Here is a 12,789-nt window from a genome sequence, read left to right on the forward strand (position 1 = left end):
AATATTTACTGCAACATCAGACTAACGTTATCATTCTTTCGGAAAGGTCGGCTAAGCTAAACTACATTAACATATTTTTGGATGCCAGTATATTTTAAACTTTATTTTATTGTTTACTCAAAGAGTTTGAATGGTTTGAATAAATTCTATTTTAATATGATGAATATGATAAATAAGAATAAAATAAATAATAAATTTTATTTATTTTATTCATATTTAATGATGACTGAGCTTAGCCGTAATGTCAGTCTCATAGGGCTGAAGTGTGTACAATTTTCACAAAACATTTCCTCCTTGTATTTTGCCTTATCTTGGTCATACTCTCTCTCTATCTCTCTCTCTCTCTCTCTCTCTCTCTCTCTCTCTCTCTCTCTCTCTGTCTCTCTCTTGTTGGTTTAACAATCCTTAAGGTCATGCCATGTATGGCTTATTGGACTTATTTTACCACGTAGCCGGGGAGTCAATCCTTGCATCGGGGGGATGGTCTCGATGGGATTTGATCCCCCGTTCTGTTGTTTGGAGCCGGCGTGTGGACAACCTTCGATTCATTTCAGATCGTTTCAGCTAACAGAAGTGCTAAAGATTGGTTTGGTAGAATGGTCCCTAGGTTGTTCATTATGAGCTTCTGGGAAAAGGTTTGGTAAAATTTAATCATGAACAATTCACAAAAAAAAATTTCAATTTTTCAATTTTTTCTCAATTTCAATTTCAATTTAATATTATATTATGTCGCTCGTAAGGCTACACATAGAATACTTAAAATATTATAACTTAAACCATAATATATAGCTAAAAACTAAACTAAAACTAAAACTCAGACAAAGGAAGTTCATGAAAATAATAGAAGCTCATTGAGTATGATGAGGAGGCTAAAAGGGAAATCTAAGACGATAACGAAAGGAGGATAAAGGGAAGTGGAAATCAAATAAGTGGGAAGAGGAGTTAAACGATCGCAGAGCAAGCAACAATGGGCAAAAATAACAGAGAGATTACGCGGAATGGCAGGGAAGATCACAAATGCATCGTAAATCGCATGGATTCGAACTTCAAGCTCTGAAACTCTGATGCCAAAAATCTGTAGAAATGTCCTACGGGTAGGAGACTTTTATCAAGGCATTAAAGGTCCTTACATTTTTTTTACACATTTCTACACAATTACCGGTATAGAAAAATGCCTCTATAAATAGCAAATAAAAAAAAAGTTCATCTTTACGCTTAATAAATAATGGTATTCTTGTTTCAATTATTTATTCATTTGCATTCCAAACAAATAAACTATTTTGTTACGAATTCCTCAGTATTTTAAGTCTTCTTCAGTATTCTAGTTTCGAACTACCTGTTATATCTATTATTTTATAAATCTTAATTGCACATTCGTTGCGCAATCGAATATTTTGTCCATCGAAATCTCTCCACTAGCACATGGTTCTGCTACAAGATCATTCCATCTCACTGATGCCGCAATTGACCTACGTAATTTTGCCATCAGCTCTAACCCTCAATGTTATACGCAAAAAATGCTAATACCGGCACGTAGGACCGATGCAGTCATCTCTGTCATACACGCTGCACCATAACCCAACGCAGCGCGGAACCTGTTCCATCTAATATCCGCCCCAAGTTGCATTCTCGTCCACGCCACGCTTGTCATTAGGAAGCGCAACATATACCCCACACCGGTCGAAGAGTAACGTGTGGGGAACAACGCGTAGCGCTGTGGACAATTCTAACCACGATCACATCAACACACATTGCCTGACGACAAGACGTTCCGGGGTCGCGTCAATAAATTTCGCTTCGGTCGCAGTAACTCGAGAGGGCCATCTCCCAGCCATGGTCAGCTTGCTCACATTTGCAAGCATTCGGGCGCTAAAAACATTGTAGCAACCAAGTACGGCTGCGCACGAGCACGAACGGGAGCGGGAAGGACTCTCTTCTAACTCTGACGCGATCACCAGAACTGCACATGCTGAATGGGTGTACGCTTGTCCCTACAACCCCTTTGCACAGAAGGGGCCTTCACCAGCGCTTCGACCAAACAGGGCGTCCCCATGGTCGCAAAAAATAATGCGCGCTCCGGCACGGGAATGCCTTTGGAGTGAGCATCAGTCCAAAACCGCGACTCGACCCGAACAGACTCGCGCTCGCATCGATCCCACATACCGGCACATACCCCCGTTTGGTCCTTCGTCCCCATCCACCCTCTCACTCCCAAGTTCCAACATCCAGGGCCTGTGCCCGCTGTGTATATGTGTGTGTTTGTGTGCGTGAACATAGGCGGATAATTTTCGATCTTCCGTGCTATATCATTAGCGATCCTTCTGTTCAACATACCAATCGATCGATCGTATCATCTTGGAATTTCCTTTTCGCCGTACATTCGTCGCCGGGTTTCAAATTTTTCGCATTCGTTTGAGGCTGAATTCTCCATAAGGAAATCTTTCCACGTGGTGCGTGCAAAGGAGCAACTTTCCAATCGGACATAAACATCGCCACTAATACGGACACACTGATACGGCTTCTCTGCTTGGTACACGGGTAAGGATGCTGCTGCGCAAGGCTACGACCGCATTTGGCGGATGTTTGCGCCAACAGTTGCACCGTAGCTCATCAGCCGATGGCATACTGGCTCCATTGGCGACGGTACAGCAACCACTCCAAGCGACACCACAACGACGTTGGCTATCAAACGGCGGGGGACGAAAAACGCATCCCAAAATCCTCATCACAGGTGAGTTCTCACGCATCTTCGAGCACCGAGCAAAACGCAGAACGAACATGTGCCGTACCGTATGAGTAACCAGGGCGAGCCCCTGCTCATTCGGTTTAGCTCAATTGAGCGCTCAATTGGGGAGTAAATTGTGATGCAAGGTTAGCAACAAAGTGTACGCATACTCGCGTTGCTAGGGGCACAGTTTCTAAGCGGACGGTAGTTTAGAAGTTGTTTGCCCTTATTCACTCCCAAGCACGTCCAACCCACCTCCTCCCCCCTCCAGTCAGTGATTTGTGCAAGTTAGCTGAACGATTCTCTCGGCTTGAATGGTGAATGAAGAATGAGAATGAGCAAAACTTAGCATCATATATTAAGAGGCAAATGTTGATAAAATCTCATAAAATCAAACTGAGCTGAATTAGGAAAACAATTACTGCTCTGTTGTTCAACAAATGAAGTGCTGTATTTACCATCGTTTGATCTAACACGTAGTTGGAAATTTTCTGCATCATTGTAGACCACGAGCTCGATGTTATGAATGTATCGTTTTAGCAGGGACGAACTAGATTAGATCAATATATGTAACACGGTGTCAAAATCCCCCACTTAGAAGCTTATTAATTTGTAAATTATTAAAACATTTCTTTTGTTCAGTTCGTACAATTAAATTAGCCAGTTTTTGGATATCTATAATGATTTGTCCATAAATTTGATTTGATTTGCGATAAATCAAAATGCTACGAAAATACTCCTTCTAGCGAGCAAAATGTCGCTATAACAATAGCATTTATGGCTGGACGCAGCCTATGTAAAAATATTGAAAAAACTTTAACTCCATCTTCCACCAAACAGTTCCTGGTTTATCCTGCATTGGGAATCATAAAAAAACGAAGAACTTAAAATGGAGCACATGGAAAACCTATCTCACATTAAGATTATGGTAGTTACTGATTCCCATAAAAAATCAGGAACAGAAAATAAAACAATCCTTCAATGAAGTGAAAGTGTTCATAAGGTGTTAACAATATGGAATTTTGCTTTTTCGGATGTTAGTAAACATCATCCTGACGATACAGTGTTTGACACTAATGTTATTACTCATTTTCTTGATTAACTTAGGACTCTCTTAGGAGAAAAACCGTTGCGTGGGAGCAACAAGGATCGATCGTAGAACCTAGGAGATGAGGCATTAGCTTTCGGGACGTACTAAAATATGTTCGAAATTTAACATCGTCATAAATCGACAATTTAAAAGGCGTATTTGCGGCATCCGAAACTAAAAAGAGCCAATAATACCACTGACGATGAAACGTGACGGAATAATGTAAACCAAACAGAAAAAACTAATCTTGATAGCTTTTTCAAGTCATCCAAAAAACAGTCTACGATGAAGAGTTCCATATCAGTATCTAGCATTGTAGTACTAACTCATTATATTTACATTATTTGTACTAACTCTACTTCACATTTCTCCACAGGTGGACTCGGCCAGCTTGGTGTCGAATGTGCGAAACTTCTGCGAAGCCAGTACGGTGAAGAAAGTGTCATTCTGTCGGACATCATCAAACCGAGCAGTGAGATCGTTAACAGCGGACCATACATATTTGCCGACATTCTCGACTTCAAGGGTCTGCAGAAGATCGTTGTCGATCAGCGTGTCGACTGGATCATTCATTTTTCCGCACTGCTCAGCGCGATTGGTGAGCAAAATGTTCCGCTAGCGGTGCGCGTTAACATTGAGGGCATGCACAATGTGCTCGAGCTGGCCAAACAGTACAAGCTTAGGATCTTCGTACCGAGCACGATCGGTGCATTCGGTCCGGACAGCCCACGGAACCCTACACCGAACGTGACGATTCAGCGACCGCGCACAATTTACGGTGTATCGAAGGTGCATGCGGAACTGATGGGCGAATACTATCACCACAAGTTCGGACTGGATTTCCGCTGCCTTCGGTTTCCGGGTGTGATTTCCAGTGATCCACCCGGCGGTGGTACTACCGGTAAGTTAACGACAGGTGAACCAAAACAGGACGAAGTGTAGTTAATCTGACAAGTCCTCTTTCATTGCAGATTATGCCGTAGCCATATTCTTCGAGGGTCTAAAGACGGGCAAGTACCAGTGCTACCTCAAACCCGACACGCGTCTGCCCATGATGTACATCGAGGATTGTCTGCGATCGTTGCTCGAGTTTATGACCGCTCCTGAAGAGAAGCTGCAACGCCGAGTGTACAACGTAACTGCCATGTCCTTCACACCGGAGGAACTCGTCGAGAAGCTATCGAAGTATATTCCCGAGCTGCACGTCAGCTACCGACCAGACAGCAGGCAGCTCATTGCCGACTCTTGGCCACAAATCTTCGACGATTCGGAGGCGCGCCGAGACTGGGGCTGGCAACACAACTATGACCTGGACAAGCTGGTGGATCTTATGGTTCGAGATGTCACCGAAAACTACATCAAAAAGGCGTCACAGTAGGACGGCTACATGTTTTCATGACTACATTCGGCACCATCGAGCGCTGCAATAAACTGTGTATACCTGCAACAACAGAAGTCACTCTTTGGTGGATTCCGTATATTGATAGGATATCATCCGAAACATATAGAAAACTATTGCTTATATGAAACACTCGGAAGCTAGCTGCGTATATTCAGAGCACATTTAGAGTTCAATTGTATTAAAAACAAAAGTTATCAAACTTCCCTATCCTCGTCAAACTTGAAATCATTTTTTTCTAGTTGGGAATCAAACTATGATATTCGTTTTTCGGAGATGTTACAACATTATCAATTAATTTGTAACAGCTTGCCTGAAGCAAGTTCCATCTCGGAATGAAGAAATTGTATAGCGTGACGCAACTCGTGTCGGATGTAGTCGATGTGCTATTTGTATCTTTTCCCTGCGAAACTTTGCGATCGTAAAGGGCACCGTAATCAAACAATATAAATCGAAGGAATAGGGATCGCATCCCTCCAGGAGGCGAAAAAATTATCAAATGGGGAATCGTGCCGTAAGGATCTTAATAGACGAAGAACTATTTGCTTGTCATTGTATAGTGAAGTCTGGCAAGCCGGCCGAGAATTGTATGTTCTCCACCAATCGGATAAACATTGATCATTCACACATTATGTTCCCGAGAGTCGCCGCCTTTATCTAGAAATATCAGACGAAATGATGTTTAATATGTGTTTAATCATGGTCTTAGTTCATCATGCCAAGAGTTTCCGGCAGTAGATCGATTGGTTAAGTAGACCTTTAACTTTTCAGACCATAACGTTTTGGGGTAAATTTCGAACGTAGAACCTACTGTCTAAGAATTTCCAGATTCAAACAAAGAGGCATTGAGATACAAGAAACTAGTGTTGGATGAATCTGATTCAGGTTCATGGATCTGAATGAATGATTCTGAATCTCTATTCTGAAGATTCATGATTTTTTATTGTTTTAGGAATCCTTCCAGTTTCAGCCCAGGGAGGGACAGTCCGATGATTTATGTGGGTGCCTTTCCATCTTTGGAATGCGTTTTTAACAGCACTTGGACAGAATTTCACGTGTGGAGTCTACCGCCCGGTCAGTCCTTTTATTTTAAGTTAGTTGGCAGCGAATAATAAAGGATTCATGAATCTTTCAGGATGCATTTGAATTTATGAAAATTGATTGATATTTTGGGAGTCGGCTCATGATTTAAATAACTCACATAAATAACTCTTTTCAAAAGATTTAATAAGCACAACACTACAAGAAACTGATCTGTGAAACAGTTTTTTGTTATTGTCTTTCTAGCTTTTTCGAGCCCAGAACCATTCCGGACAGCTGGCGTAAGATCATCGATAGTCTGCATGATATTTTGAATGGAAATTAAAACCAGAATATTCGTCAACGATATACAATACCATCAGTTGCTACACAAATACGGGACGACATTTATGCAAACAATTAATATAGCATTTATTTCTCAGAAGCAGACTGTAAATATAACCAGTCTGGCTCAATTGATTAACCGTATTATCTAAACGATAAGCACGATAGTGAAGCGTAACGGAACGGCTCCTTTGCGGCTACATGCTTCTCAACGCTCAATCTAATTGTCCATCATTTGTTGAATGTTTGCGGTTCCTTCATCGATTTATGGTTGATGTCATCAGAAGAAATAGCCACAATCGGAAGAAATAGTCGCATATGGTGAAATACGGTGCCTGTACCATAACTGCTGTTTTCCCAACACAAAAATCATCTGCAATCAAAACGGTCTGCTACAGTCCATTATTGAGATGAAAAATATATTATTAGTTTTTCCACAAATCCGGTCCCATCTTCATGAAAATGTTTTAAAATTGACCTCTGTACTGATCGTTTGACACACAATAATCATGTAAAAAACGATGGTTTGTTATTCACGCTATAACGGTCTGATCGTATATCTGAAAGAAAATCATTTGCCTAACATTGATTTTCGAACCACATCATCACGACCTGCCTTTGAGTTGTTTGTAACATTTAAATACTTATGTTCGGCAGATAGTAGTATTCCCCGATACCATTGCAAATACAACATTTTTAACATACTCGTTGCTCGTTTTGTTAATCCAATTTTATAAACCTTCAGAATAATTTGGTCTGATCTACAGGAGCAGGCCTTTTTCTGATAATACCTAGATTCTGGTAATACCGTAGATGTGTCATTTATAATGTCTAAGAAATTTGTTATCACTCCATCGAAATTTGCCCTTATCTTATCATTCCCAAACTTCTATTGTTTTATATAAAATCGACACAGAAAGTTTTGGGCTCACATTCGGTAGTGGTGATGGCACAGCTACAGTTGCTCAGATACAGATCCTATCCAAAACGAGGTGTGGCATTGATCTTTGTTATTCACGAAAATAGAAAAGGATCAAAAAAGGATCTGAAAGATTTGGAAGCAGTACTTCTACGTTTACAATTCGAGGTGCGTAAACATGTCGATTGTACAGCAGCTCAAGTGCGAGGTGTGTTGGAAAAAGTTTCCAAGGAGGACCATAACAACAATGAGTGCTTGCTGATAGTGTCGATGACCCACGGCAGTAAGGAAAAACTTACTTTCAAGGACCGCGATATTTCTGTCGACGAGTTGTGGGATTATTTCATTGGAAACAAATGTGCATCATTATTTGGAAAGCCAAAGCTCGTCTTCGTCCAATCCTGTCGGGGTAATAAATATGACGCTGGAACTAGAAAATGCTTAGATTCCGAACCGCCAAAAGTTGAACCTGTAACGGTCTGTTTACCAATGTACGCCGATCTTTTGGTGATGTACTCGACTTACGAGGATCACGTTTCGTTCCGTTGCGAGAAGGAAGGTTCCTGGTTTATACAGTCCCTGTGCCAAGTGTTGGCATGCAATATTGCACAAGTGGATCTGCTTCGTTTGCTAACTCATGTGACATACCTCGTATCGTGTCGTTCGGATGGTTCGGGAGAAAACATTGTGAAACAAACACCAACGATCAATTCAACGCTCTCCAAAGCATTTTACTTTCTGCCCAAGTAATGATATGCTGTATTCTTTTAACGACGCCGAACAACTACTAAACACCAAATACAGCGCAAACTGTAAACGAGCAGCAAATTCGAAGAAAAGATTATTTAATACGCTGACGTGAAGTTTTGTAACGGTAACTGCCCAAAATATTGATAGACAGATTCAAGGAATACAGAGTCACGATAACAATCCGCGGAAGTGTGATAAAGAGTTGTAATGGAGTGTTCAAACGACTTGTGCTACATGCTACAGCGTTGATAAGATAATTTAGTAAATGGAGTCCAACGTCATAGGAGAAAATAATAAGAAAGAGCTGAACAATGATAAAGCGACTGCAAATCCGTATCCTAAAAAGAGTTCAAAAACTGTTTCAGTTTGTGCAAGTTGAATAATAATACAATACTCAACAACACATTGCATCTGGGTTCATTTCTGCCATATGCTTTGGTTTCATGTTTGTTAAAAATAATTTACTAATTTCTTCACGTACTTACACACAAGCAACATCCAGTTTTCAAAGTAAATTCAATTGTGCGTAGTAGAGATAACTGCTAGTTAAAAAAATAATACACAATAAAAAAATATTTCACTGTGACTCCAACCACTTCTTTTACATCACAATTCATCGTTTTCATCAGGTGGAAGATATAAATAATCCGAAACAGATTTGTAATGATTTTTTAAATCAATATTAAATGTTCTTAATTTTCTCAAGAAGACCGTTCTGACCATACGTATGTGTTGTGCGGATTCCGTGTCATGCGGATTTATATATATACACCGTGGACGCTTAGCGTAACGCCGTTACTCTGTCCTGCCACTGTGTGGCACGTACACGTTAAGTAATTTTCCGCTTTGCGCGCCTCCATGGTTCAACTTTCGTTTTGTGATCCACGATAGTGACACGACACAGCGCTTGCTCGTCCCGCAATTTACGTGTGTCCTTTTCATGTAGTAAACGTAAAAGCATTGTTTTATGTACGGATTTATTTTATTATGTAACGAACGAGCGAACACATTTGCATCCTCTTGTATATTTCATCAAAGTTGGTCCTCTGCTCCAAAATTATATGGAATCTTGAATTATACTATGCATACTGGATGAGAGGACCTTTAGCAAATTTTGTATAATTAACAGTCCCTGTTGGACCTAACTTTCACTAGACAACATTGCTTCACAAAGAAACGCTCTAAATTTAAAAAAAAAACAATCAGCACATGTTTCGTTCGAACAAATCATTATTTCAGTAATAGCAACTATTTGTGTGATTCTATTTTTTCTACTACTTCTTCTGTTTGATGTTGCGATCTATTAGGCTTAATTTAGTAGTAAGTATAATTGACTTACTAAATTTATTTTTCATCACGCCCGATGAATAATATTATTCGCCAGAATTATCACTCCTTGTTAGCGAGGAACAGTCCGGTTGGGGTTTTTGTGTTGGGAAATATAACAGCTTCGTGAGCATTGACACTATGCAAGGCATCTGTTTCTTTGCATAAAGTGTTCCGTTTCTTGGAGCGTTCGATTGATACAGATTTGTGACCCTTCGCGAAACGGCAATAAGAATGTGCAACAACTCCAGGCGATAAGCATTCACGCCAAGCTCGTTGCTCAGCGATTGAATGAACCACGATCCGTTATCCGTGTTGCGCCACGCGTAATACCCATCACACGTAGAGTACATCACCAGCAGATCGGCCATAGCAGGTATGACATAATTTATCGGTCCTGGGATCGGTTCCATAATCATACGTTTTACCCGTGAACCAGTATACAGCTTTGTGCCTCTACAAGCTTGTAAGAAAAATAGCTTCGGTTTTCCAACCAACGATGGACACGCATCACCGACAAAGGGTTCCCACAGTTTACTCACTTTGTAGGACTTATCGTTCGCGTATAAACGATTTTCTTCCTCCCCATGCGTTATTACCACCACTACCAGACAGTTGTTCTGCGAATGATCTTCACTAGCAATCGTTTTTAGCATGGCAAGAAGCTCTTTTTTTGTAAGATCATTAAACACGCGCACATCAAAACCGATTGTTTTTAATACCGAACTTATACTATTACAATCTATGTCACTACCATCTCGTGGGCGCATGTTACTAAAATTCACTTGGTTGATGACAAGCGCTATTCCTTGCTTTGGATGGCTTACATCATAATGGTCGTCTACTTTAATTGCTACCCTTTTTGATGAATTTACAGGCGAAGGCGTTGTTGAGCCGTCCAATGCAGAAGTAGTAATAGTTCTAAAATTAGACCAATCATCACATGCACTTTAAGGTAAATTTGAAATAAAAGATAATACATACACATTTATTGATCTCGCATCCAATTGATTTGCTGGCTGGATCAAACATTGGGATGATTCCATATTTTCCATTTCGATATTGCAGGTTCCAAAGACACACTAACCAGTTCACTTTGTACGTCTCACAACAAATTGCACACTTTAAATCATCTCATATATACATATATATCTCTTTCAAGTGCATTTGTTATCTCTCTCGATAAGGTTTATCAGTAAAAACATTACTCGTAATACGGTTCATTCAGTAATACACTGCCTTATCTATCGTCAGAATTGGCGATATAAGAGCGTACGATTGCAAATCTATATCCGGTCCCATATTTTTTATGACGTATGGCAAGCAACTCATTGCCAATATTGCCATGAGAACACTTTAGAAACACATCTTATTTATTTAATTTATTTTTAAATTAATTAATTTTCAAATATTAATATCAAATAATAAATGTTCTGTTGCCAGTGTATGTAGCAATACCGCACTGATATGGGTATGGATCCGAAGCCTCTAGAAGGATAATATAGGCACTCCATACCCTACTCCGACTCAATACGTCCCCGTCGTACAGAATGGTGACATATCTCTAAAAAAATTCTTTGCTGGGAAGTACGGGGAAACCCAACCCCTTGGAAAGATGCGGTATATGGCTAAATTGAGCGGAGGGAGACAACCAGCGTCTGTTCTCCTTGTTAGGGGCGGCTGGATGTCCCTTCTGTCCTGGCACCCTACGGGACTTTAAACAGCTAAGATGCGTAGGCCCTCCGACGAGACAGGGGGTTGGGGGAGAGGCCCTGCTACCCACCCCCAATACAAAAGCAACGAAAGGTAATCAAGACACTTTGAATCGGATTAACAGATACAGACCCACGCACCGAAACCGCACCGAAAGGACAACGATTGGAAACACGGGACATGGAACTGCAGATCCCTCACAGCACCCGGAAGTACCCGCATTCTTTCGGACGAGGTGAGAGCCCGCGGCTTCGGTATAGCAGCACTTCAGGAGGTGCGCTGGAAAGGAGTTATGGAGTGCCCCTACCGCAGCGATTGCATGATCTACCAGAGCGGTGGTGAAAAGCATGAACTCGGTACAGCGTTCCTGGTCATAGGTGCGATGCGAAAGAGGATAATCGGTTGGTGGCCGATCAACGACCGGATGTGCAGGTTGAGGGTTCGTGGAAGGTTCTTCAACCTGAGCATTATTAACGTGCATAGTCCGCACCTTGGAAGCACCGATGACGATAAGGAGGTATTCTATACGCAGTTGGAGAGGGAGTACGACCGCTGCTCACAACACGACGTCAAGATCGTTATCGGAGACTTTAGGCTCAGGTCGGACGGGAGGAGGCATACAAACCCATGATAGGTAGTTTCAGCGCCCACCAGCTGACGAACGACAATGGGCTTCGCCTAATAAACTTCGCCTCCTCCAAGCACATGACCATTCGCAGCACCTTCTTCCAGCACGCACCACGCTTCAGCTACACCTAGAGATCACCACAGCAGACATATTCCCAGATTGACCACGTTCTCATCGATGGAAGGCACTTTTCGGATATTATCGACGTACGTACGTACAGAGGAGCAAACGTCGACTCAGACCATTTCCTGGTTATGGTTAAGTTACGCCAGAAACTGTGCGCTGCCAATAAGCTGCGCTATCAGCCCACCCCAAGGCTCAACATTGATCGGTTGCGGCAAGCTGATGTGGCGAGGAACTTTGCGACCACGCTTGGGGAAGCGTTGCCGGAGGACACCACCTTCGAGGCGATGTCCCTCAATGACCATTGGCGTATGATGGAGCAAGCCATCAGCAGCACGGCCGATCGAACTATTGACCGCGTAACACGTAACCAGAGGAAGGAATGGTTTGATGATGAGTGCAGGCGAGCACTATCCGAGAAGAACGCAGCGCGTACTCGCATGCTCCAGCACGAAACCAGACAGAACGTGGAAGACTACAGACGACTGAGAAGGCAGCAGACCCGACTCTTCCAGGACAAAAAGCGCAGCTTCGAAGAGTCGGATGAGCAACTAATGCAGCAGCTATCCCAGTCGGGCGAAACTCGTAACTTCTACAGGATGCTGAATGCGGCACGAGACGGTTTCACTCCCATAACCGCTATGTGCCGCAATGAGGAGGGAGATATCCTGTCGGACGAGCGAGAGGTGATCGACAGTTGGAAGTGCTACTTCGACAGGCACCTGAACGGAGCAGATGCAGGAGAGACTGA

General features: G+C 42.0%; 3 protein-coding genes across 4 annotated transcripts in view; 2 read left to right on the forward strand and 1 right to left on the reverse strand.

Moving 5' to 3' along the window:
- The window catches only part of LOC125770221 (L-threonine 3-dehydrogenase, mitochondrial), a 114,197-nt gene extending 108,927 nt beyond the window's left edge, over positions 1–5,270 (forward strand). Inside the window, exons 2-4 of one of the 2 annotated variants that reach the window (XM_049439607.1) lie at positions 2,137–2,731; positions 4,192–4,716; positions 4,787–5,270. In XM_049439607.1, coding sequence (XP_049295564.1) covers positions 2,545–2,731; positions 4,192–4,716; positions 4,787–5,193 — 1,119 coding nt within the window. In that variant the 5' untranslated portion in view covers positions 2,137–2,544 and the 3' untranslated portion in view covers positions 5,194–5,270. Of the gene's footprint in view, positions 1–2,089; positions 2,732–4,191; positions 4,717–4,786 lie in introns of those variants that run through there. The other variant, XM_049439606.1, reaches the window with a different exon arrangement.
- Positions 5,271–7,152: 1,882 nt separating this feature from the next.
- On the forward strand, positions 7,153–9,111 carry LOC125770266 (caspase-like). The gene has a single exon (XM_049439671.1). The coding sequence runs from the start codon at positions 7,526–7,528 to the stop codon at positions 8,246–8,248; it is 723 nt and encodes a 240-aa protein (XP_049295628.1). The 5' UTR covers positions 7,153–7,525; the 3' UTR covers positions 8,249–9,111.
- Positions 9,112–9,208: 97 nt separating this feature from the next.
- Positions 9,209–10,768, reverse strand: LOC125770241 (caspase-3-like). Its single transcript, XM_049439641.1, has 2 exons — positions 10,559–10,768; positions 9,209–10,495 (listed from the first exon to the last, which is right to left on the reverse strand). Exons 1-2 carry the CDS (start codon positions 10,627–10,629, stop codon positions 9,622–9,624), a joined length of 945 nt encoding a protein of 314 aa, XP_049295598.1. The 5' UTR covers positions 10,630–10,768; the 3' UTR covers positions 9,209–9,621.
- Positions 10,769–12,789: the final 2,021 nt, after the last annotated feature.

This window comes from Anopheles funestus, chromosome 3RL (genome assembly GCF_943734845.2).
Source record: "Anopheles funestus chromosome 3RL, idAnoFuneDA-416_04, whole genome shotgun sequence".
Classification (NCBI taxonomy): Eukaryota; Metazoa; Arthropoda; class Insecta; order Diptera; family Culicidae; genus Anopheles; species Anopheles funestus.

Bases quoted from the DNA above. Each gene is read 5' to 3' on its own strand.
- LOC125770241 (XM_049439641.1), bottom strand. From the start codon at position 10,629: ATGGAAAATATGGAATCATCCCAATGTTTGATCCAGCCAGCAAATCAA. The intron at 10,496-10,558 runs GTATGTATTATC...GTCTAATTTTAG, and splicing joins GATGCGAGATCAATAAATGT to AACTATTACTACTTCTGCAT.
- LOC125770266 (XM_049439671.1), top strand. From the start codon at position 7,526: ATGGCACAGCTACAGTTGCTCAGATACAGATCCTATCCAAAACGAGGT.